Raw genomic sequence first — 24,836 nt, 5'->3', positions numbered from 1 at the left:
TGCCGTGGGCCTGAAGCCTGGAACAGAACTGAGGGACTTTGTGGTTCACTCGAGATGCGAAGAGATCTACCAAGGGGGTGCCCCACACCTGGAAGATCTGTCGTACCACACGGGAACTGAGCGACCACTCGTGAGGTTGCATAATCCTGCTCAACCTGTCGGCCAGACTGTTGTTTACGCCTGCCAGATATGTGGCTTGGAGCACCATGCCTTGACGGCGAGCCCAGAGCCACATGCTGACGGCTTCCTGACACAGGGGGCGAGATCCGGTGCCCCCCTGCTTGTTGACATAGTACATGGCAACCTGATTGTCTGTCTGAATTTGGATAATTTGGTGGGACAGCCGATCTCTGAAAGCCTTCAGAGCGTTCCAGATCGCTCGCAACTCCAGAAGATTGATCTGTAGATCGCGTTCTTGGAGGGACCACTTTCCTTGGGTGTGAAGCCCATCGACATGAGCTCCCCATCCCAGGAGAGACGCATCCGTGGTCAGCACTTTTTGTGGCTGAGGAATTTGGAAGGGACATCCCAGAGTCAAATTGGAGCAAATCGTCCACCACAACAGGGATTCGAGAAAACTCGTGGACAGGTGGATCACGTCCTCTAGACCCCCCGCGGCCTGATACCACTGGGAGGCTAGGGTCCATTGAGCAGATCTCATGTGAAGGCGGGCCATGGGAGTCACATGAACTGTGGAGGCCATATGGCCCAGCAATCTCAACATCTGCCGAGCTGTGATCTGCTGGGACGCTCGCACCCGTGAGACGAGGGACAACAGGTTGTTGGCCCTCGTCTCTGGGAGATAGGCGCGAGCCGTCCGAGAATCCAGCAGGGCTCCGATGAATTCGAGTTTCTGCACTGGGAGAAGATGGGACTTTGGGTAATTTATCACAAACCCCAGTAGCTCCAGGAGGCGAATAGTCATCTGCATGGACTGCAGGGCTCCTGCCTCGGATGTGTTCTTCACCAGCCAATCGTCGAGATATGGGAACACGTGCACCCCCAGCCTGCGAAGCGCCGCTGCTACCACAGCTAGGCACTTTGTGAACACCCTGGGCGCAGAGGCGAGCCCAAAGGGTAGCACACAGTACTGGAAGTGGTGTGTGCCCAGCTGAAATCGCAGATACTGTCTGTGAGCTGGCAGTATCGGGATGTGTGTGTAGGCATCCTTCAAGTCCAGAGAGCATAGCCAATCGTTTTGCTGAATCATGGGGAGAAGGGTGCCCAGGGAAAGCATCCTGAACTTTTCTTTTACGAGATATTTGTTCAGGGCCCTTAGGTCTAGGATGGGACGCATCCCCCCTGTTTTCTTTTCCACAAGGAAGTACCTGGAATAGAATCCCAGCCCTTCTTGCCCGGATGGCACGGGCTCGACCGCATTGGCGTTGAGAAGGGCGGAGAGTTCCTCTGCAAGTACCTGCTTGTGCTGGAAGCTGTAGGACTGAGCTCCCGGTGGGCAATTTGGAGGTTTTGAGGCCAAATTGAGGGTGTATCCTTGCCGGACTATTTGAAGAACCCACTGATCGGAGGTTATGAGAGGCCACCTTTGGTGAAAAGCTTTCAACCTCCCTCCGACTGGCAGGTCGCCCGGCACTGACACTTGGATGTCGGCTATGCTCTGCTGGAGCCAGTCAAAAGCTCGCCCCTTGCTTTTGCTGGGGAGCCGCGGGGCCTTGCTGAGGCGCACGCTGCTGACGAGAGCGAGCGCGCTGGGGCTTAGCCTGGGCCGCAGGCTGTCGGGAAGGAGGATTGTACCTACGCTTGCCAGAAGTATAGGGAACAGTCTTCCTTCCCCCGAAAAATCGTCTACCTGTAGAGGTAGAAGCTGAAGGCTGCCGGCGGGAGAACTTGTCGAATGCGGTGTCCCGCTGGTGGAGAGACTCTACCACCTGTTCGACTTTTTCGCCAAAAATGTTATCCGCACGGCAAGGCGAGTCCGCAATCCGCTGCTGGATTCTATTCTCCAGGTCGGCGGCACGCAGCCATGAGAGCCTGCGCATCACCACACCTTGAGCAGCGGCCCTGGACGCAACATCAAAAGTGTCATAAACTCCTCTGGCCAGGAATTTTCTGCACGCCTTCAGCTGCCTGACCACCTCCTGAAAAGGCTTGGCTTGCTCAGGGGGAAGAGCATCAACCAAGCCCGCCAACTGCCGCACATTATTCCGCATGTGTATGCTCGTGTAGAGCTGGTAAGACTGGATCTTGGACACGAGCATAGAGGAATGGTAGGCCTTCCTCCCAAAGGAGTCTAAGGTTCTAGAGTCTTTGCCTGGGGGCGCCGAAGCATGCTCTCTAGAACTCTTAGCCTTCTTTAGGGCCAGATCCACAACTCCAGAGTCGTGAGGCAACTGGGTGCGCATCAGCTCTGGGTCCCCATGGATCCGGTACTGGGACTCGATCTTCTTGGGGATGTGGGGATTAGTTAGCGGTTTCGTCCAGTTCGCAAGCAATGTCTTTTTTAGGACATGATGCAAGGGAACCGTGGACGCTTCCTTAGGTGGAGAAGGATAGTCCAGGAGCTCAAACATTTCAGCCCTGGGCTCGTCCTCCACAACCACCGGGAAGGGGATGGCCGTAGACATCTCCCGGACAAAGGAAGCAAAAGACAGACTCTCGGGAGGAGAAAGCTGTCTTTCAGGAGAGGGAGTGGGATCAGAAGGAAGACCCTCAGACTCCTCGTCAGAGAAATATCTGGGATCTTCTTCTTCTTCCCACGAGGCCTCACCCTCGGTGTCAGACACAAATTCACGGACCTGCGTCTGCAACCGCGCCCGGCTCGACTCCGTGGAGCCACGTCCACGATGGGGGCGTCGAGAGGTAGACTCCCTCGCCCGCATCGGCGAAGCTCCCTCCGCCGACGTAGTCGGGGAGCCTTCCTGGGAGGTGGCCGCAGTCGGCACCGCACGCGGTACCGACGTCGGGGACCTCACCCCGGACGATGGGCCAGCCGGCGCCACGCTCGACGGTACCGGAGGCGCAAGCACCGCCGGTACCGGAGGGGTAGGGCGCAACAGCTCCCCCAGAATCTCTGGGAGAACGGCCCGGAGGCTCTCGTTCAGAGCGGCTGCAGAGAAAGGCATGGAGGTCGATGCAGGCGTCGACGTCAGTACCTGTTCCGGGCGTGGAGGCTGTTCCGGGCTGTCCAGAGCGGAGCGCATCGACACCTCCTGAACAGAGGGTGAGCGGTCCTCTCGGTGCCGATGCCTGCTGGGTGCCGAATCCCTCGGCGACCCAGAGCTCTCGGTGCCGACACGGGGAGGAGACCGGTGTCGATGCTTCTTCGATTTCTTCCGAAGCATGTCACCGGAGCTCCCCGGCACCGACGAGGAGGACGTCGAATCCATCCGTCGCTTCCTCGGGGCCGAGACCGAAGAAGGTCGATCTCGGGGGGGCTGTACCGCAGGAGCCCTCAGGGTAGGAGGAGACCCACCCGAGGGCTCACCGCCACCAGCAGGGGAATGGACAGCCCTCACCTGCACTCCACCCGATGCACCACCGTCCGACGACATCAGCAGACGAGGTCCTGGTACCACCGACGTCGATGCAGCTATCCGATGTCTCGGCGCCGATGCAGAGGCCCGATGCCTCGATGCACTCGATGCAGGGGCGGCCGAGGAAGATGGTCTGGACGCTGACGACGTCGATGCACTCGAAGATCCCGGTGCCGATGCCGACGAAGAGCCCGAGAACAACACGTTCCACTGGGCTAGTCTCGCTACCTGAGTCCGCCTTTGAAGCAGGGAACACAGACTGCAGTTCTGAGGGCGGTGCTCGGCCCCCAGACACTGAAGACACGACGAGTGTCGATCAGTGAGCGAGATAACCCGGGCGCACTGGGTGCACTTCTTGAAGCCGCTGGAAGGCTTCGATGTCATGGGCGGAAAAATCACGCCGGCGAAATCAAAAGCCGAAATGGCGAAATTTGAAGCACCAAAAATTTAGAGGGAGAAAAAATCTCGACCGAGGCCGAAAGAGGCCTACCCCGACGACGAAAGAAAACTTACCGGGGCAAAAAGCTGGAAGTACGGGGAGGATTGACACGAAACCCAGCGGAGGGTTTCCGGAGCACTTCCCGACTTAGACAAAACTTTCCCGAAGGAAAAAACACGCTCAAAAATAATTTGGACGCGCGAGGTCGACTTTCCGGGGCTCGACACGGCGAAAACACGACCGTACCGAGTGCGGACAAAAGAAGACTGGCCGGCTCGAGCCGGTTTCGGGCGGGAAGACGGCCGCGCATGCGCGGTGCGCGCGGGCGCGCGAGGACTAGCAAAGGACTTTGCTAGTGAAGTTTCCGATTGGAGGGGCTGCCGTGGACGTCACCCATCAGTGAGAACAAGCAGCCTGCTTGTCCTCGGAGAAAGAATAATACTTAATTCTCTAGTTCATTACTTCCTAGAGCCACCTGGGTCAATTTTATTTTTTTTTTAAACCAAGAAAATCCTCATCTGTTCTGGATATTGAAAAACATATTTAACTCCTAAATACTGAACACAACATTTACACGGATCTCTCAGCTGGAAACTAGCACCTAAATTTCTAGCTTCTTGTCTCATCTCCAAAAAAGCTTTACGTCTCTCTTGGGTTGCTCTTGTAACATCTGGATAAATCCATATCCTTTGTCCCATAAAGAGAGTCTAGAAATTTCTAAAAGTATAGGCGCAAAACTCCATTCAAATCCTTGATCAAAAATTAATGAAACCAGCAAAGTTGCTCTAGTTTGCTCTTCTGTTGTAGTCCTTTCCAAGAAATCAGTCAAGTTCCCCAGATACAAATTATCTCGAGATCTTATAACAGGTGCTCCTTCAGATACATTCACAGGCAAAAAAATATATCCAACTGATTGAAGGAATATTATCAGAGGAAAAATGTAAAACTTCAAGCAAATATTTCTTCAATATATCACAAGGAGAAACCCCAACCAGTTTGGGGAAATTCAAAACAAGCAAATTCAAATATCTATTAAAATTCTCTAGTACTTCTATTTTAAAATGATTTAGTGTTTTATCTTGTACCAATTTTACAAGATTTTTACTATTTTGTTCAATATTCAGCTTTTTAGTTTGGAATACCACTTGAATTTGACCTTGATGTTTTGAAATATTATCTACCTTAATATCCACAGCAGATAAAGCAATGATAAAATCTGCTGAGGACTTATTTAGATAACATGACCCAAATAACTTCTAAAGTCACTCCACCCGAGGGAATCGGGAAACTGCCTGAATCCTCTCCTGTCCTCAGCAAAGATGTTCCACTCATCCCCTCTGAAGTAGACTCACCAAGGGCAAATTCGGCAATCAGTGCCTCAGATGGAACTACAGCAATTCCTCCAACTACTCTTTGCTGTGTCACAGCCTCTGAAAGGTGAGAGTTCGCAGGGGTAGATGAAGTCAGGCCTGCTTCCAACGTTAACGCTCCCAGAGTTTCTCTTCTGACATCAACCAAAGCAGCAGCGTTTCATGTAGTCACTTCCTCTACCAGCGTCAAAGGGTGCGCAGGACAGTGGAGGTCCAACGGTCCATCTAGCCCAGCATCCTGTTTTCCAAACAGTGGCCAAACCAGGTCACAAGTACCTGGCAGAATCCAATTAGCAGCAACATTCCATGCTACTAATCCCGGGACAAGCAGTTGCTCCCCCATGTCTGTCTCAATAGAAGACTACGGATTTTCCCTCCAGGAATTCGTCCAAACTTTTTTTTAAACCCAGATACGCTTAACCGCTGTTACTACATCCTCTGGCAATGAGGTCCATGAGGATGAACAGCTGGAGGGTATAACGATGTTTCCAGGTTCAACCGTGAATAGTCTCCCAGGTCAGTCACGGCTTTAGAGCCTGCCCCTCCGATTCCCACTTTAGGGTTCTGGATGGCATACTGTTCAATCAGCACTTGTTTGCTGGAAGGAGCAATTGGGGTTGAGGAGGCAAACACCCAAGCTTTCTCCCTTCTTTTAGGAGACATTGAAGCAATAGCTCTATGTAAAAACAGAGAACGATAAACACTGATCAGCTACAGACAGCTATCTTGACTCCTCCCCCCAGGCTAATTGAATTTTAATTTGCTGCTGGGGAGCCTGATAGAAGGAGGAGGGGGAATGGGGGACCATATCTACTTCCCACTCCTGCTGGCACAGGACCACTGCCAGAGTCCTATCAAGCTAAAGTCATGCGCCCAAGCTTGGGGTTGCAGGTTTAAGGACTGTGATCTGAACCCCAAGAGCACCCAGACTCAAGGACTCAACCTCAAGGGACACAGACTGTGGTCTGCATTCGAGGGAGTCAGGCCTACCAGGACCTGCTGCACTAGACCTGACCTCCATCATCTGCTAGAGATGAAGAAATACTGGAGAATTCCAGGCTGCACAGCCCTTATACCATTGACTCAAATGGTCTGGACTGGTCTAGCAAAATAAATAACTGGCCTTTTTTTTTAAATTTGTGTGGGGAGGGAGGGATTTGAGGAGAGAGATGGATCTCAGACAAGGAAAACAGATACAATATTTCAGTTAGGAGAGGCAAAGGAATAGGTGATGGAAGGTGAGCTGGGGCTTGGAAGGACGAGAAACATGGGATCCAGGATCAGGAAAAGGAGGCACCGTCCCTTCTATCCTCTCATTCTCTTGTCTTATACCTCAATTACTAACTCTTATCTTCTCATACATCCTGATTCCCTCATTTTCTCCCTGCTCCTCATCTCACAGCATTTGAGTCTCTCTCTCTCTCTCTCTCACAAACTCCAATCCTCCCACCAACTGTTGCCACTTTCCACACCCCATATATTCTTTCTTTCCTTGTCCCATCAGTTATTCTCTTACCCCCCCCCCCCTAGATTCCCTCTCTCCCTTACCATCTTGTCCTCCAAAATCTCTTTACTCAGTTTCTTACCTCTCACATACCCAATCTACTCACTCACCCTTGGATCTTGACTTTTTAGGATGAGAAAGGAAACAACAGCACCTCCAACCACTGGTGTTGCAGTCTGGACAATGCAGGACAATACAGTGCTATGTGACTCAAAAGCACAGAACTCAGAGACCAGCAGAGGATGACAACTCTGCTAGAGGTGCTGTACTGCCACTGTTATACTCCTGTAATATGTGGAACTGATGTGGGATGGGAAAGCACTTCTGGCACTCAGGGAGTGGAAAGAGAGGTGCCTCAGTGCTATTATCTGAGAGGAAGATTTATGTAATTTTGTTGTGCAGTTTCTGATTAGTAGATATTGCTCATTAAGATTCAAGTTCAAGTTTATTAAGGCTTAATATACCGCTCTTAAGGCATCCATTGAGGTGGTTTACAATAAATATAAAAATGGAATGGAACAGAAAAGAACTATAAAATCATAGGATAGAAAAAGTAGAGGGAGGAGGGAAATGTAGATTGAGGTCACTGGTCCCACGTTCAGCAATCACTGAGCCAGTACTGCAGCTAATCAGGACCTATAGGCTTCAGAAAAATGATGAATCTTGATTTCCTGTTTAAATTTGTCAAATGGGCTTGCTAGGCGAAGAAGTATGGGTAAGGCATTCCAAACAGAAGGGCCAGTTACTCAGGAATGTAAGACATCAAATACCTTTATAGAAAGGGAAAAAAAAGAGTAATATCTGGAGAGCTTTGTATACCTGCCCGTAGTATGGGAAACAAATTTCTGGATCTACAGGTCGTAATGATAGAAGCAGACTTGAGTAAAGTAAATACTAAGACTGGGGCAGTGGCATAAGATCCTAGATCACAGTATAATTTCCAAGAGTTGTGGAAACCTGGAACACATGATTTGTCAAGCTCTCTTAGTAATTTAGCTCTAAAATAAAACTTGAATACCTCAAAGTTTTGCGTGTCTGAACTATGACATTCAGATATTTTACATGCACAGAGAAAGCACAATAAAATAGATTACTCTATCATAACAAGATAGCCACTGAAAAGTTGGAGAAGTTAAGGTGGAGGGAACACTTAAGAAGTTTCACCTAAGAGAAAAGAAGAAAAATGAAAATTTGGGGGAAAAAAAGAAAAAAAACCTGATTTGAATACTTTCATTACTCAAACAATGAGGAATATAAACTTATTTCATAAACATATATAATGGTATTTGAGTTCTAAATTAGGTCTATTTTTAACACGAAGTAAACTGATTAGTTTTGATTGGGCCTATACAACTGCAAACATTTCAGTCCAAAATATTCCATTCACTCTCTACACACACACAAACATTTCTGAAGAAAACTTTGTTTTTCCACTCAAGAGAGAGTAGAGAGATGGCAGATTCATGTTACTTTCATTACAGTGACTGAAGGATATAAATGATTTAACTGTAAGCATTTACCATACTGCAGACAATATTCTGTATACAGTATTCAACAAGCAAGTAGTAAGTGCATTATAGTATACAGTATTGTTTATTCATGCAACTGTGAACACTAACTTTAAAACTGAGCAAAACTTGGGGGTTTAGTGGGGAAGGGGGGGAGGGGGATGGGAACTAATATAAAAAACTACAAATATTGAAGTATTGGACCGGACATACTGAATAGTTTACTGGGCGCACTCGTACAGTAAGATGTGTTTGGTTTGTTGGGTGTGCAGTGAGAGTTTCACCATGTGCTGTATTATTTGTAAGCCACATTACCAGAGATTGGTTCTGTATAATTGAATTGTACTATGTTGTGCATGATGTGCTATGTACTTGAATTTGTGTATTACTTATTAATAAAGACTTCATGAAAATTAAAAAAAAAACTGAGCAAAATTATAATGCAGAGTTATCACATTCATGAAAACACCAAATATATTTATGGAAGGGCCATTCACTCTTTTCTAAGTCTGAAGAAGCAAGCTTCAAAGCACTGAACTGATGGCTGATAAAATTATCAGACAAATTTGTCAAGATATATAGAGTAACCACTAGGGTGCACTATAAATATGTAAATCTATGAAACAGGTCACCCTGCTGTGCTGCCATTTGCTTCTTTCTACAAAAGATTTCAACAGTCATTCCACAGCCAAGGGAGAATACAGATTTAAGGGGTGAAAGGAAAAGAACATTAAAACAAGGATAAATGTTATACTTACAGTGTCATCATTTCTATAGGGATTCAGTCGATTATACACTGCTTCAATCACACTCCGTCTAAATTAAAATGTAGGAAAAACATGTTTAAAATCCTTCAACTAACATATCCAGTTCTAAAACAATTGATCACATAGCTCAATGTTCTTGTCAGCTTGAATATGCTACTTAATAGTTGCAAATGACTTTGCATTTTAGAATATTTTGATGGTCTTCAATGATAATTCCTTGTAAAAACCTGTGAAGCAGAAGACAAGAATAAAGGGATAAAAAAAGATTTCTAAAACACTTCTCTATGCTAAAAAATGATTTAAAAAAAAAACTGCTAAAGATGTATAATAAAGAGAGCAAAGCTGGCAATTTTTAGATTCTGCTAAGTTAGAAAATTCTGCAAAAGCAGCCACTTTCTCTAAAGAAAGTTATGTAACACAGGACGTTATCACCCTAAGACAGCAGTTCTCAGCCCAGTCCTCAGAACATGCCTAGTCAGTCAGGTTTTCAGGATACCCACAATGAAAATGCATGAGATAGATTTGCACACAAAAGAGGCAACACATGCAAATTTATGTCATGCCATATTCATTATGGGTATCCAGAAAACCAGACTGCCTTGATTTGTCCTGAGAACTAGGTTGAGAACCCCTGCCCTAAGAAATAGCACGGAATTGCTTTTATAACTAAAGTGACTCACAGAGCACCAGTAAATAGATTCATTCAGTATCAAATGAATTACCTATCTTGTGCTTAGTTAATAGTTCCTCTAGTGACCATGCTTTAAAGTTGCATTTCCCAAACTGTGGGTCACATCCTCAAAGTCATGCATGTCACGTCTAGGGTTGCAATCTGGGCAGGCTCTACACAGGTGAATCATTATGATGCACCGTGTCAGGGTTGCACGTACCACCATGGATATGATCATGGGATTGTGGCCTGAAAATATTTGAAAGCACTGCTTTAAAACAACAAATATCAAACAAAAATCTCTTCGGGTACCTGAAAAAGTCAAATGAGAAAACGTATTTACCTCTCTCATTAGTAAAAAGATTGTGAATAGCAATGTCCTGTTTTCTCAAGATAAAACTAGCCAAAAATATGATTACCTTATTTATGAGCCATTTTACTAAAGCTTAGCATGCAATAAATGCTCCATAGTACTGTAGTATATAAAGGCAGATACACCCCTCCGAAGGGACACCACCTTGTAGTGGTGAAGGGGCTTCTGTGTTTCACTGACTCAGAGGGCTATGCTGAAGGGTTACCCATATCAGACAGGCCTCTGAGGAGAAATCAGACAAAGAGTGTCCCAAACTGGGAGAGTGGTTAGATGGCGACCTGAAGTTCATATGCCCAATGGCCCAGCTGCCCTCTGAGGTTTCGTATTCTTTACGTAAATTTCCTCTCTGCAATTGCAGTTACCTTAACTGAGAGGAAGGGGCCAATCGGCGGTCAGCCGCCGATGGCCAGCGTTTTGTCCCCTGAGCAGCAAGTGTGGGACCGCTGCGCGATGAACTGCCCAGATGAAAGGGTTGGCGAGTCCTTTGATTAGCGCCAGCGAAGGAGAGTCAACGCTCTTGGACCTAGAAAAAACAACTCCATCGCTCCCAAATTATTCAACCACCATGTCCAAAGGAGTGGAGGAGTGAGTTAGAGGCATATGCTGAAACGGAGGACGTTTACAGTAGAACCCGAATCGGTGGAACCACTCCTAAACACCTAAGAGAAATCAACTTGGAGTTTTTGGCTCCCGTGGAGGTTACATTGAATGCCATCTGGAAGGCGCCTCGGGACCTAACGGTGGCAGTAAATAAATTTTGTTTCAGATATAATTTTATTAGAGAGTTACATGGACAATTTAACTGAACCCTTTGAGAGTGAAAAATTGATATAACAAATGATTCTACACGAGCAAGAAGTGGTTATGATTTTGAAAATGATAATAGACCAGAAACTTTGAATAATAAAATGAATATTATTATAGAAGATTAATATCGAGATTATTGTTTTTCCCAGAGTTCTGGGTATGACTCCTAAAGTTTTCCTCAGAAATATTTCCTCAATTATTACTTTAAAAGGAGTGAAGCCTGTGAAAACTGGGATTACTTTAATCAGTGGGATTTGAATTAGAGACTTAAGTATATGTATTGTTAAATAACTTCTGGTTTTTAAAAGAGAAAGAATGTAATAAGATGTATTATTTCTAACTAATATTGGACAATAAGTATGTTTTCAATGAAATGATTTGACTATACACCGTATTGGCCTTGAAGAATCCAACCAGATGATCAATGTGGAATAATGAATTAGATGAGTAATATCTGGGGATAATCAGGTTAATACCACTTTTTTTTCTGTTTACTGTTTAATTGATCTTCTTGTCTTGTTTCACTCTCCCTATTTAGTGGTCTAAGGAAGAGAATAGAATTACCTGACTGAAATAATTCCTATATATTACTTTCTCTGTATTTCCGGCAAGTTGTTTTATCACTTGTAAAAATTTAAATGGTTATAAATAAAAAATAAAAAAAAGGCAGATACAGCATGTCCTATTTTTACACCTATGGGCCACATGACACTTAGCGTGCACTAAGTTTTAATAAAAGGGCCCTTTACCTAGCAGTTAATGCATAAAGCAAAATTACTTACCTGGTATACTCCAAGGACAGCAGGGCTTATAGTCTCACAAGTGGGTAATGTGGCGCAGTGTTGCCCAGTCTGGGATTTATGACAAGCCATAAGAGATTTTGTACAGAGCGAAATATGTTCTTCCGCTCGTGCGTGGCTACTGCAGTAAAATACTACAGCAAGAAAAAGTAAAAATAGGGGAGGTGGGAGGGTTTGTAAGAATATAAGCCCTGCTGTCCTCAGAGAATATCTGCTACAGGTAAGTAACTTCGTTTTCTCCTAGGACAAGCAGGGCATTAATTCTCACAAGTGGGGTATTCCATAGCGTCCAGGCTCACAGAAAACAACAAAATTTGGAAAATTAGGCCTCGCAACAGGAAGAACGTAATTCAGATTAACCTGAAACTATATACAACTGAGAGAGTGCAGCCTGGAACAGAACATAGGACTCATCTGAGAAGTACCGTGGATCCTCCTCTGACTCCCATGAGTTTTCTTCATTGGTGTCAGACCGAAACTCCTCATGGGACTGAGCTTGCCTCAACTTTGAAGAGCTATGTCCCGAGAGGGGCAACGAGAAGTCAGCTCCTGCCTCGACTCCAGTGAAGCTTCCTCCACAAAGCTGAGGGGGTGTCGACACCGGGGCCGCACCACAGGCTGAGGGCCAGGAAAGGCCTCAGCGGGCTGGACGGTAGGCACAACCACCCCCAACACCAATGCCCAGCGCTGTGATGCCATCCAGCAGCTCAGGCAGCAAGGCCCAGACACGCTTACCGAGGGCCGACACCAGGAAAGACTGGGGTGTCTGCTCCGAGATAGGCTGCAGAACAGATGAGACCAAGACAGGAATCGGGTTCTAGCTGCCTGGAGACAGACATACTGGCACCTCCTGGATAGAGGGCAAGTGGTCCTCCCAGCGCCGACACTTCTCAGTTGCCGAGTCCCTCTACACCGAAGCTTCTTGGCCTTCGCCTGAAACTCCATGTCGAGACTCCTTGGTGCCGATGAGGACAACGTCAAATTCTCACTTTGCTTCGAGGTCAGGTCCAATGCTTGCTGGTCCCAGGGGCCCTGTCCAGCAGTCGACATCGAGACAGGTGGAGACCCACTTGACACACTACTGCTCCCAGTGTCTCTGGGTTTTGAGGCAGCCATAGGGACCGATGCTCCCAATGCTTATGCTGTCGCCACCGTCGAGGACCCGGACTCAGCTCCAAAAATCTTTTCTCTTTGGGCCTCTCTGAACAGTTGAGTCCTTTTCTTCAAATGATGACAAAGGACACAAATATCTACGGTCCAGGCCCTAGTCACTGAACACACCAAGAATGGGTGTCCATGCCAGAGATTAGCTGATTGAACCAGGTACAGCGCTTAAAGCCACTGGGAGCTTTAGAGGACATGGAAGGAAAAACTTTCAACACTAAATCAAAAGACATGATGGTGCCTGAAAAAAGGGGCAAGACACCAGGGAAAAAAGACGGGAAAAACCCAATTGGAGACCAGGCCTAAACACAGTCTAGTGAATGGAAAATAAAGGAAATGGACAAAACTAAAAAAAATACAAGGGAAAACAAATGCCCAAAAAAGCACAGCGAAAAACTACTAAAAGTTGATGAAAGGCACCAAAAATAAAGCTCATCGGACAGGACGTAAAGAGAAGTAAGAAACGCAATGTTCTCCTCACCGCGGTAAAAAAAGAACGCAGTGGCCATGCATGAGCACCAAGGCACTAGCGCTCCACAAAAGCTCTTATGGCTTGTCATAAAGCCAGGACCAAGCAACACTGCGCCACATTACTCATGTGAGAATTAATGCCCTGCTTTTCCTTGGAGAAAACAGGGTTTCCCAAACCTGTTCAGGAGACCTCACAGCCAATCAGAAAATCCACAATGTATATGCATGAAATAATTTGCATATTCTGAGCCTTACATACACTCATCTTCTGATTTTCATTTCTGATAAAATATTGATATTTTTAAATATTTAGAAACCTTCTACTTATGAAACCAACTATATCAACTTGTGGCTGTGATGTTCCACTCATCAGTGCTCCATACCAGGATCCCACTGATACTATATGTGCAAAGAATGTGTACAGCACAAACTATTGAAGACTGGACTCTATGGAGATCTGTAAAAGCAGTTCTAAAAAATGTTTTTATGTTTAATGAATTTGATTAACCACCCTTCAAAACAAAAATCAAGGCAGCGAACAACTTAAACCAACAAAAAACTAATTATTCTACATAGGAAAATATGCAGAAAGGGAAGGAAGAAAATATTACATTTTACCTGATAATTTTCTTTACTTTAGTCCCAACAGATCAGTCCCGAACTTGTGGATTATGTCTATTGACCAGGGGATGGAGACACAGAAAGAAAATAGTTTTTCCTGATTTGCCTCTGAAGAGTACTGCATAGCCCTAGACCCTTCAGTAATTCAAATGAAATGGTGCTCATATATAGAGATCAAAGCATGCCTATACCATCGAATGATCAAACCAAGAAGGCACTACCAACATCAATGGTCTCACAGATTTTCGATCAAAACAGAAGCTACTGAAGAGGACTGACACTGGGTTGACCAACCAAAGCAGGAACTATCAGACTCCATCCAACATAATTACACAGCACTGCGTAACTCAAGAATGAGCATTCTATCACACTCCATCCAACATAATTACACAGCACTGCGTAACTCAAGAATGAGCCTTCAACTCAAGAGATACACAACCACCACCTAAAGCAATAGGTATTGAAATCCACTGATTAGAAGCCATGGATAAAGACCCTCAGAATAAGGACCTGACAAAACCAATTTCACATCAACTCTGGAAGGTCAGCAACCTTTTTCCTTTTTTGGCAGAGTCTAATGATGCCGAGAAGCATCTCCCAAAGTCTTCTCAGAAAAAAGTGACCTTTTCAAAACATAGGCTTGATGGAACAATAAAATAAGTGTGAAAATAGACAAGGCAGGCTTCTGGATTAGTCTGTTGGGACTAAAGGAAAGAAAATTATCAGGTAAGAATTTTTCTTTCCTCATCATCCTAGAGATCAGTCCAGAACTTGTGGGATGTAACAAAGCAGTTCACAAAGAGGGTGTAAAATGATGCCTGTAACCCAAGAAGTTCACCCAAAATATAGGGATGTTTTAGGTATTACAGAATAAAGTGTAAGAGAAATACCTCTGACACCAAGAGGCTGTAGCCCCAAAGACACTGGGAGGCAAAAGTGCCACAGAATCTGAGAGGGCAAAAGAAGCATACAATGATACTAAAAGCACCACAGTCACTGAGAGAGTGATGCACAATTGATAATGGGAGACTGAAATGCAGATGGATACAGTGCAGGAGAAGTATAGTTAAGACTGCCAGACTGAAGTACAGCAGTTATAATGACACCGAAAGGCTGAAACACAGCAGCTGCAGTGAGGCTAAAACATAAGATACTGAAAAGCTGCAAAACAGCTGAAACTGAAAGGCTGAAATATGGTTGAAAATCTGAAATTGAAGCAAAGCAGAGAATGTTAAAAGAGAATTCCAAGTGATTCTTGAGGCTGATAAACAGCTGATAAGTCGGGGCAGAAGCATAGTTTCCACTAAGAGACCGAATTAGAACTCATACTGTAAGATTGTAGAATAGCTGATACACAAAATGGAAAAGCCGATGACACTGTAAGGAGGAAGAACAGGGAATGATTTTTTAATACAACATGGCATAATTGTCAGAGAAAAAGAGCAAAAGGTGCACCTTCACAGAAGAATATGGAGGTGGGAGAAAGGTGCAAGGGATAAGAGCTCAAGGAGAAACTGCAGGAGCTAGGAAGGAGCCTCATAATGAGCTACATATGAGAAAGGGAAATACAGACCTTGATATCTAGAATCATCTAGCCACCTCTGACTATATCCAAGATGATCAGTTTAGAAACTGATAATCTTAACACTGACTACAACATAAACTCACAGGATATAATATATATGTGGTCTAAACTAGGGAACCACAAATAAGAGTTCTGATCAAAAATCTATAGAATACGCCGTCTGCCAGGAGAAATAACTTACATACTGGCAGCAAAAGAAGTTAGCCACTATCAAAACCTGGACAGCTATGGAGATATTAATAAAATTACAGTTATAGGCTAGAGACAGGCCATGCGGAGGTATCTGAAATAAGAATAAAGACAACCCCTAGGAATTCCAGCTTTTATGACTGGAGGCAACTAATCCGCTAGGTACTAAAGCGGTTTGACTGAGAAGGAGTGATCATCCGAAAATAGTAAAATATCCCCAGATTCTATCAGAACCTACTAAGGAAGGAGTTTTTTTCTTTTCAGAAGAAACAAGCAGAAACAGACCAGGGTACTATACAGGAGGAGCATATACCTGGAAATTATCTCATTGCAAGAAGGAAACTCCTAAAGAGAACACTTCTGTTCCCACTCTCTTGAGTGTTCTCTTTAGGAGTTTCCTTCTTGCAATGACATTTCTATGTCCCCTAGCAAGGAAGAACCCTACCAGGTTCTCTCTAGAAGAAATGAAACCCCGAAAGAGTCTTGTCCAATATCTGGCTGAAGGTAGGCAGACTCACAAAGGATGAAGTAAGAGGATTTCAACCCTCAGTAGGGGTGTAACACTGCTCCAGGGTGAAAACATACAAGCTAAAAAAGAGTGCGGTAAGGCTGAAGCTCTTATGACTGAAGCAAACCATAGAGCCCAGTACTAGAAGCTTGAAGGCAAAAAGAGTTAGAGGCAATGTAATGAGAGAAGAAAACAAAAACAGACTGCTGTTCCTGCACCGAGAGAACAGACTTCACGTTACCTCCAAAGATCAGGGAAGAAGGAAGCGTAGGCAGCGCTGAAGGCGTCAACACAGCATCTACTTTGGAGTTCCCCAAGAAGAAAAACTGACCTGGGAAGTACCAACCTCTATTAGATAACAGATCTGATGAGACGGCTTTGTCAAAATGAAACCTAGAAGCTCCATTGGCTGGCTGTGAAGTTCCAAGCCACAGTAAAGCATGACATCTTGGAACAACAGTATCAAGACTGTTTCCATCTTCAGTGTGCCTAAATACTTCAAATCTGTACCTCAGCCCTAAGCAACATGGAGGAGAACCTTGATTCACAGCAAGCTGCCTCCAACAACTGAAGAATATTTCCCTAACACTCGCATATTCAGTGGTTCAGCTGAACTGAGACACCCTACTAATCCAAGACTATGTATGTGAATGTGAATATGTGAAAGAAATAGCTAATAATAATGAAGCAACATCCTAGCACTTGAGCAACCATTGCCTTATTTGCAAACAAGAACAAAATTGATCTTACTGGCTCCTCAACTCCATAAGAACCCCTACTGGGGGCAGATGAAGTCAAAGGGAAAGAAGAAGGAACCACGATGCATGACTGAAGTCTCTTCCCCTGCTGGATATCAAGTCAGTGGTGAGAGTGAAATAAGGATAGAACATTCAAATTCCTGTAGTCCTGCTTGTGACCAGAGCCCATCACCACAGTCAGCAGTTCTGTGTCCGAACACACAAGGACAGGACAATACCAATCTGGGACATAGCCATCCTGGCGAGTAGGAAACAAAAATGGATGCCAGTGCCACACTAAAGACAAAACAACAGTCGGACGAGAGGGGGCAAGAAAAACTGTGCAGAAAAGGAAGTAGGCTTATCACTTTCTATTGAGGGTGGAACAAAAAGGTCCACGGAAAGAATGCCAAGACTAGTAGCCAGATAACTAAAGCAAGACTGGAAGCAGTAAGCTGACCTCTTTATCGGGATGTATATTGAAACACGGGAACTGCTGTCGCAACCACCATCTCAAAAAGAGCTCACTCACAAAATCGCTGTTTAAACAGAAAGACGATATACAGAAACAATTTATAAGTGCGAAATAAAGAAAGGGTATGTGTGGTTCTGGCTGCAAGTGAAGATTATAGTGGGGGGGGGGGGGGGGGGGGGGGGGGGGGGGGGGTGAGGAGAGACAGACCTCATCTGAGTATTCCTCAGCTGGTATTAAACAGTATTAAAATCTCACCTCCTGACATCCAAAATTGTAAAGGAGGAATCCCTATGCTCAACTGGAGACTCAATTTCCAGTGGGTCCAGGAGCTAGCCTCACAGTAATGCTTCTCAATTCTTCAAAGGCACCTTAACCTCAATGAAAATACCCCCTTGCTCAGGGGATAAGTGAAAAACAGAGGAACGGGACTTGGTGTCCACCAAGTATTCCCTGCACTCTTCAATTCACCTTTTTCTTCAAAGTTAAAAGGAAGCTTAGCTCAACTGAACCAGTAAAAAGCTGGTTGAGGAGTGTATATGGCTTATTCAATGTAATAGCTGGACAGTGTATCATCACCATGTGCTGAAGATGGAAAAATACTGAAGGTTCTATGGCTGCACAGTACCCTTAAGGAGTAAATCACAAAGAACTACTTTCTTTCTCTGTCTTTGACAAGTTCTGGAATGATCTGAGGGACACTAAAGGAATGGACCTATACAAAAAAAAAAGGGGGCAACAAAGAACAAGGACAAGGGAATGGGGGAGGGAATACTAAGAGCGAACTGCTGGACCAAACAGCCATAGAGAAGAGCCAGTCTTTTAAAAAGGCCTTAAATTTAGGATACTAAGATCTTTAGGGAGGCTATTAGAAAGAAAAGGACTAAAAAAAAATGGAGAGCTATAAGTAATCAAAAGATAGAGGACGTCAGGGCACATGGGAGGACAATGTGGAAACAGAAATCTTAAAATGCACAGGGGAGATCAAAAGTGAAGAACACAAAGGAAGTAATTTTAAAAGGATTTTTATGCATATATGCCAGTATGGGCACATAAATGGCCTTTTACAAAAATAACTTCCCAAATAAAAATACGTGCAGTGCAATTAGGCATATATATACTTGTATACAACGTTTGATCAAGAAAGGGGTGGAACAAGGTGGTATCACAAGTTATATGCTTAATTTTATAAAATACATGCACAGGGGTAGGACTGGGGTGGGGGGACAGTTTGAGATTGGGGCATTATGTGCAATTTTCAAACGTTTGTAATGTTTACTTCATGCTTGGAGCACATTTCTAAATAAAAAATATTTAACTATAAAATACATGCATTTGCGCATACTTCAAATCAACATTTACACTTCTCCCAAGCAGGCTAAATGAACACAGCTTCAATCTAGTCACCATTTCTGTTGCATTTGTGCTATTTTTTTCTTAAAGGAAAGACATATATGCATCTATGTGTCCTTACAGAATAAGCTATAAATAGGCACCTACATGGCCTTCACATACAAGATGACCTATTATAAAAGTAACCCCTGAAAAGTCAATAGAATTTTAAACTAATGGGATCTCTTACTAAAGGGTGTTAAGCATTTAATGCACTGAATTAGCACATTAAACACTTCTGCCCAAGCATGGCAACTCGCCAAGCTGGTCTACCAGTTAGCATGTGCTAATCTGCATGGTAAAGTGCATTTTTTAGGGGGCATTTTTTTTATTGCAGTTGGTGCTGAAAACATAATGCTGTCAAATGTGCCCTTATAGCATGGGATCACTTAGCACCTCCTCAAGAAAAGCACTAAATGTCTATGCTAACTGAAAGCACAGTAATGAACATTTCAGCGTGGAGACTGCAGAGGACAGGTTGGGCATACCCCTATAAATTTGCACACCGCTTTTGTGCTTAAGGCATTTTTATTTTTACTGTTAAGGCCTCTGTAGACAATTATAATAATCCAGTCTGTTGAGCACCAGAGCACAGATAAGTGTTTTTAGTTCAGCAACAAAAAGTATAAATTTTAACACTAAAAACAAAAACACAATATAAATAAGATTTTAAAACCCAGCATGAATAAAAAAACAAGTCAATATTTTGAGAAATCTAGATGGTATTGTTGTTTTAAAATAAAAACAGGTATTCATTACATAAGAGAACAAAATCACTATTGATATCTTTTGCACACAGCGCAAATTAAATTAATTTTGCTGAATAAAATTTTTGGTGTTAGTTTCCTTTGATTCAATGTGGAACAAATTTACACGAGCTATACATCTCTATTCAAGCATCAAAAATGTTGCTTTGTGTTTTCTAGCAAATTAATCCATAATTCAAGTTTAAATATTTTTTTAAGCTGAAGAAGTCATTTTTAATGAACACAATGCTCCCTTCAGCTCAAAGCATTTATGGTCTCAATAATGGAGCAAATCTCTATGAAGTTGATGCCACTACTGTTCCTTTACATACAATGTCTTTATTAGCAAGAGACTTGGGTATTGTGGCTTACCTTTACTACTTTCACAATTAAAAATGGATTTCAAAATCATCTTTAAAACCTTTTTGTAAATGAAAATAACTTCAAAAGATAAGTAGCATTTTCACAGAGCTACTGTAGCTATCATCCTTTCCAATATTAAGCTATGCAAATATTCCATTCTTTGTTAGAACCAATGTTTGCAATCTCAAAGGGTAATTTTTTTTATTATTTCTAAAATGTGTTGCACAATTATTCCCATTCTACAAGTTCTCCTGGTTCACGCTAGATTTTTTAAAAATAAAAATATCCCTTTTACTATATATCAAAAGTATATACACACTCATATAAACTCACTTGCTTGCCAATTCACCCCCTGGAGGGAGATTAGGGATGCTCTCTGTTGCTAATGTACGCATCACGTGGACTAAGTCTGGTGCACCTTCTTCACCCTGCTTCTTTATGATCTCTGGGAATCAGAAGTACTTTTTTTGTAAGTGCTGTCCAAATGTAACTTCAAAAAGACTGAAATAATATTATCAACAACAAGTAATTCAACATTTCTCTGTAGACAGCATTTAACATGCCTTAAAGACATCTATTACACTTTGGTACCATACTCGTTTCATTTTACACATGGCAAAAATACCTAATTCTGGTATTTAAAGTTCTAAAGCACAAAATTACAAACTTAAATGTAAATTAACAATAGTTAAAACTAGTAGCAGGAATCTTCAGGTGTAAAAATGGACACAGTTTCCTCAATTAACCTTTATAAAATAAAGTCAATATATATATTTGTCATATAAAGGCAATGTATTTGTCACTACTGTAATCTGAAATAGATAAATTTAGGATACAGCAATAACAGGAGTTTTAAACAGCTAGCAGACAGCTAATAATATCAGTTATATTTAAAAATACTGAACATTTTATTTCAGGATGCACTTAAAAAAAAATTCAGTTTTAGATATACCAGATGAAGTAGTAAACCACTGCTATTGGCTTGTTCAGAGAAGCAATATAGAAATATTTTAAACAACCAAAGAAATAAAAGATTCAGCAAATATATCAGTATTTGTAAAAGGCACAGTCCTTTGATCATTTTACCTAACACAGATCTGAATAAAAAGCAAAAAGGTCTCAGATTTGGTTTGCCAAATTCCTTTATTGTAGAATATACTAGATATTAGAAACCACACAAGTTCTAATGCTAAAGTTCTGTTGTACAAAAATAAAGGGATTTATACGTTGTCTAATCTACACACACGGCCTGCAGCCACAGAACATTTAACATACTAAACCAACACATTTATATTTGGATGGAAGTATCAATAATACATTTGAATAAACACCAATAACAAGAAATGGTAGCACTCGTCCCTCCAGTATTTTTAAACCATATTTTGTATACTTTCCCCCCCCATTACAAGTCAGTTTTCCTCTTCAATCTCACAATTTATAACATTCATTGTTATAATGTACATTAAAGATGCTTTACAATCCTAGATAAAGAACTTGACAAATTTAAATACTTTCACCTTCATGTTTCGAACTTTATTTTTTTATCTATTGATGTCTGGAAATGTTATTTTTCTGCAAAAACAAAGGAGTGACACGAAAAAACTAGCAAAGCTTAATAATGTTTGATTAAAACCTCAGCTATACTACATGTAACTGGACTTGTATATAAAAGTATTCATGGTACTAAATCATCATTAAACCTGATGACAGCTCAGTGGCTCCATAGCTCTTAAGTTTGGACAGATAGAAGTGGTGAGCTGGGCTCTACCAGAAGCAAGGCAAAGAGTAGAGTATCTGGAGCTCTGTCTCCTTACAAGAAATGTTTTCAAGGACCTATTGTTGCTACTGAGATTGGTATTTCTGGCTCTTTCAGATCTTAAAAATGAAAGCCTCTTCCAAGGAAAGAATAAAGCAAAGATGCAGTAAATTCAGGGGGTCTTTTACAAAGGAGTGCTAGCGTTTTTAGCGTGCGCTAAATGCTAGAGACACCCATAGGAATATAAGGGCATCTCTAGCGTTTAGCGAGTGCTTATTTTTAAAGTGCACTAAAAATGCTAGAACGCTTTTGTAAAACGACCCCTCACTTTTCTTCTTGCCTCAATAAAAAAATGTTAAATAAAGGACCCATGTATTAAACTGCATTAACACACACTTTAATGGTCAAAGTGTTAATGCTAACAAGGCACACATTAACAGTAATGCAAAACACTAACTACACCTTCCTGAGTTTATTATGCTTTTTGTAGTACTGCATTTGCATTACATTGAGCCGTTTTAATGTATTTTTATACTGTGCCAATAGCTAATAAGTTATTTAACATACAGAATCAGTGTATTTATTTGCAGTTCTAAATATACATGCTAAGAAGAAATTAGCTCAACCATCTTGCACAACCACCTCAACATTTTTTATGTACCTTCAAATGTTGTATTCTGACACCAATCTCAGAAGACTAGCACTATTTTGAAGCTTTTCATTCATTAAGGGGGGTCATTTTATAAGTTTTCTTTCCACTTGTAAAGCAGGATTTGCATACAGAAAATGGCTTTTATAAAACTGTGCACGAGTATACACACACACACACAAAACGCAAACTGCAGAGTTGTGATGTACACACATTTTACAAAATATGCAGATATGCTCAGAATACTTACACACATTTTAATATTCAGAGCAGGTGTACATTTGTGAGAGAACATCTGTGAGATACTGAGGATCAATATATAAGCCTATTTTGTAAGACCATATAGGTGCTTATGTTGCCTTTATAAAACATCAATATCCACAACCAACTCAGAAAGTGAAAAATGTATCTCAAACTAGGCATAAAAACAGGTGATTAAAAAAAAGGTACTCTAAATGTTGTATTTGTCAAGTACCAATTAAGACACAGGGAAACAATGGAAAGATAAGCAACAAGTTTATGTAGATAACACTCTAGGAAGTATCATACAACAATATAGAACCACTCCTATTGATTTATGTAACTCCATACAAAATTAAGTAAAAGATTGTTTCGTTTTATGGTTACCTGAAAATATATAAAAGCAACCTATTTAATTTTAAATCTGAATGATGATACTTGATGGCAAAGAGCAGGCTCATCAGCTTGAAAGCAATCCTGCAAAGTAGTTTCTCAGCTACCTTGTGAAGGGTCTTATATCTAATTTCAGATTTACATGTTTCACCCTCAAACCAGCCAGGGGGTAAGGCTATTATTTTCCCAGTACCCTGAAATGGAAGGTCCCTAGGCAGTGCTTTTATGAGAATCAGGTATAATTTCCTGTATCCTTGGGATCTGAAAACAGAGTCAAACAAGCACTGCAGGAAGAGGAGGGGGGTGGGGGGGGGGGGGGGGGGAGAATCTGAGAGGCATGAATCATGTGCTATAACAGGATGTTAATCCTACCACCATCCTGATAAATAGACTTTCTCGCTCTACAGGCCCAAATTCTTTTGAGGGGAAAGAGATGTAGAATACTTCTCAGAATGTGTTTATAAGCTGGACTAGAAATATTGAAAACAGAGTGAAAGGGGTATTCAAACTCCACCCCCCCCCCCCCCCAAAAAAAAAAAAAAATAATTTATTTTCCAAAACATTGGACTACAATGAGATTCTTCTAACCTAATTTAAGTTTCAGGCGTAAGTAGGGCAAAGAAAGTGCAAAATGCTCAAATGTCAGAAACTTGAACTACAATGTCATTTTGCACAATGATTACAATTACTGTATTTTCAGGAAAGAACAAAATCAACATATATTTAAACATAATAGTATGTCATCAAATATTTAATTCAGCACATTCCTGCAAATGTTTTAGTGTTTTCTTTTGTACAGGATTTGCATCACAAATCTTTCAGAAGAATTCCTCTCTTTCAGATCTGCAGGACTTAAAATGTATGCTGTTTCATGTAAAAATTTAAACACAGTGCAAGCAAACTGACCTGAGGGTTGTTAAATTTCAATTTAGAAAAAGTGCAGTGGCCCTTGCAACAGAGAAGCCAACATTTGGTCCACTATTTAGAAAGTTAATGCCAAACCAACAATGCAGTCCTCCCACAGGATTTAATTAAGGCAAGAAACCCACTAACAATGGGATTAATTACCTCAAACTATAAAAAGCCACTTCAAGCATATCTTACATGTTCTAAAATTAAACAAAAATGATGAATGCCGTATCAAAAGGCACAGGTGACTATATAAACAAACCGCAGGCAAGATTTACTAACCGGCATTATAACACACATTTTACTGCAGCTTCCCTTTTACTAAGAGAGTAATACTAATGTTTATTAGGGCTAGATTTACATGTCTGCACTGCGTGTAGTAAATTTCATTGCCAATCTGGTACCTTAAAATATTAATACTAATTATCAATTGCACTATCATCTGTGTCTAATTGACAATGCCGTTTCCTGCTACATTGTCATTTATCAAGTAGAATAATCTTGAACATGCAATATACACCATAGTCAGATAGTTCTTTACAGCTGTGAACAGGTTTTGATTTCAGGATGTACATCAGAATACAGAAATACTCAGATTAATTGAAATCTAAACCTATTAGCAGCCCTTGAGAACCTGCACTAGAAAACCCTGCCTTTACAACATTATAGTTCACTGGCTGTTTTCATTTGCCTTCATGAAAGTCTTGACATGATGATTTTCTAAACCCAGATTAACATGGGATGATGGGATTACTAGACCTTCAAGTGTATGTTTTGCACATTTTTATATTAGCACATTAGGCTTTTTAGCACCTTTTTGGTTTGCTTTTTTACTCTGATTTTTAGACATGTTGAACACTGAAGTTCTGCTGTCTAAAAGATTTCTAAATTGTGAATAACACTGATTGC

The 24,836-nt window shown here is 42.3% G+C and overlaps 1 protein-coding gene across 3 annotated transcripts in view; it reads right to left on the bottom strand.

The window, feature by feature from the left end:
- PPM1A (protein phosphatase, Mg2+/Mn2+ dependent 1A) overlaps positions 1 to 24,836 on the bottom strand; it is a 203,148-nt gene that overhangs the window by 14,092 nt on the left and 164,220 nt on the right. For all 3 annotated transcript variants that reach the window (XM_030214789.1, XM_030214787.1, XM_030214788.1), the window contains 2 exons: positions 20,314 to 20,425; positions 9,074 to 9,131 (listed from right to left, as the gene is read on the bottom strand). In XM_030214789.1, coding sequence (XP_030070649.1) covers positions 9,074 to 9,131; positions 20,314 to 20,425 — 170 coding nt within the window. The remainder of the gene's footprint in view (positions 1 to 9,073; positions 9,132 to 20,313; positions 20,426 to 24,836) is intronic.

This window comes from Microcaecilia unicolor, chromosome 9, assembly GCF_901765095.1.
Source record: "Microcaecilia unicolor chromosome 9, aMicUni1.1, whole genome shotgun sequence".
Classification (NCBI taxonomy): Eukaryota; Metazoa; Chordata; class Amphibia; order Gymnophiona; family Siphonopidae; genus Microcaecilia; species Microcaecilia unicolor.
Note: the sequence above shows the minus strand (reverse complement) of the source record. Positions and strands in the feature narration are given on the sequence as shown.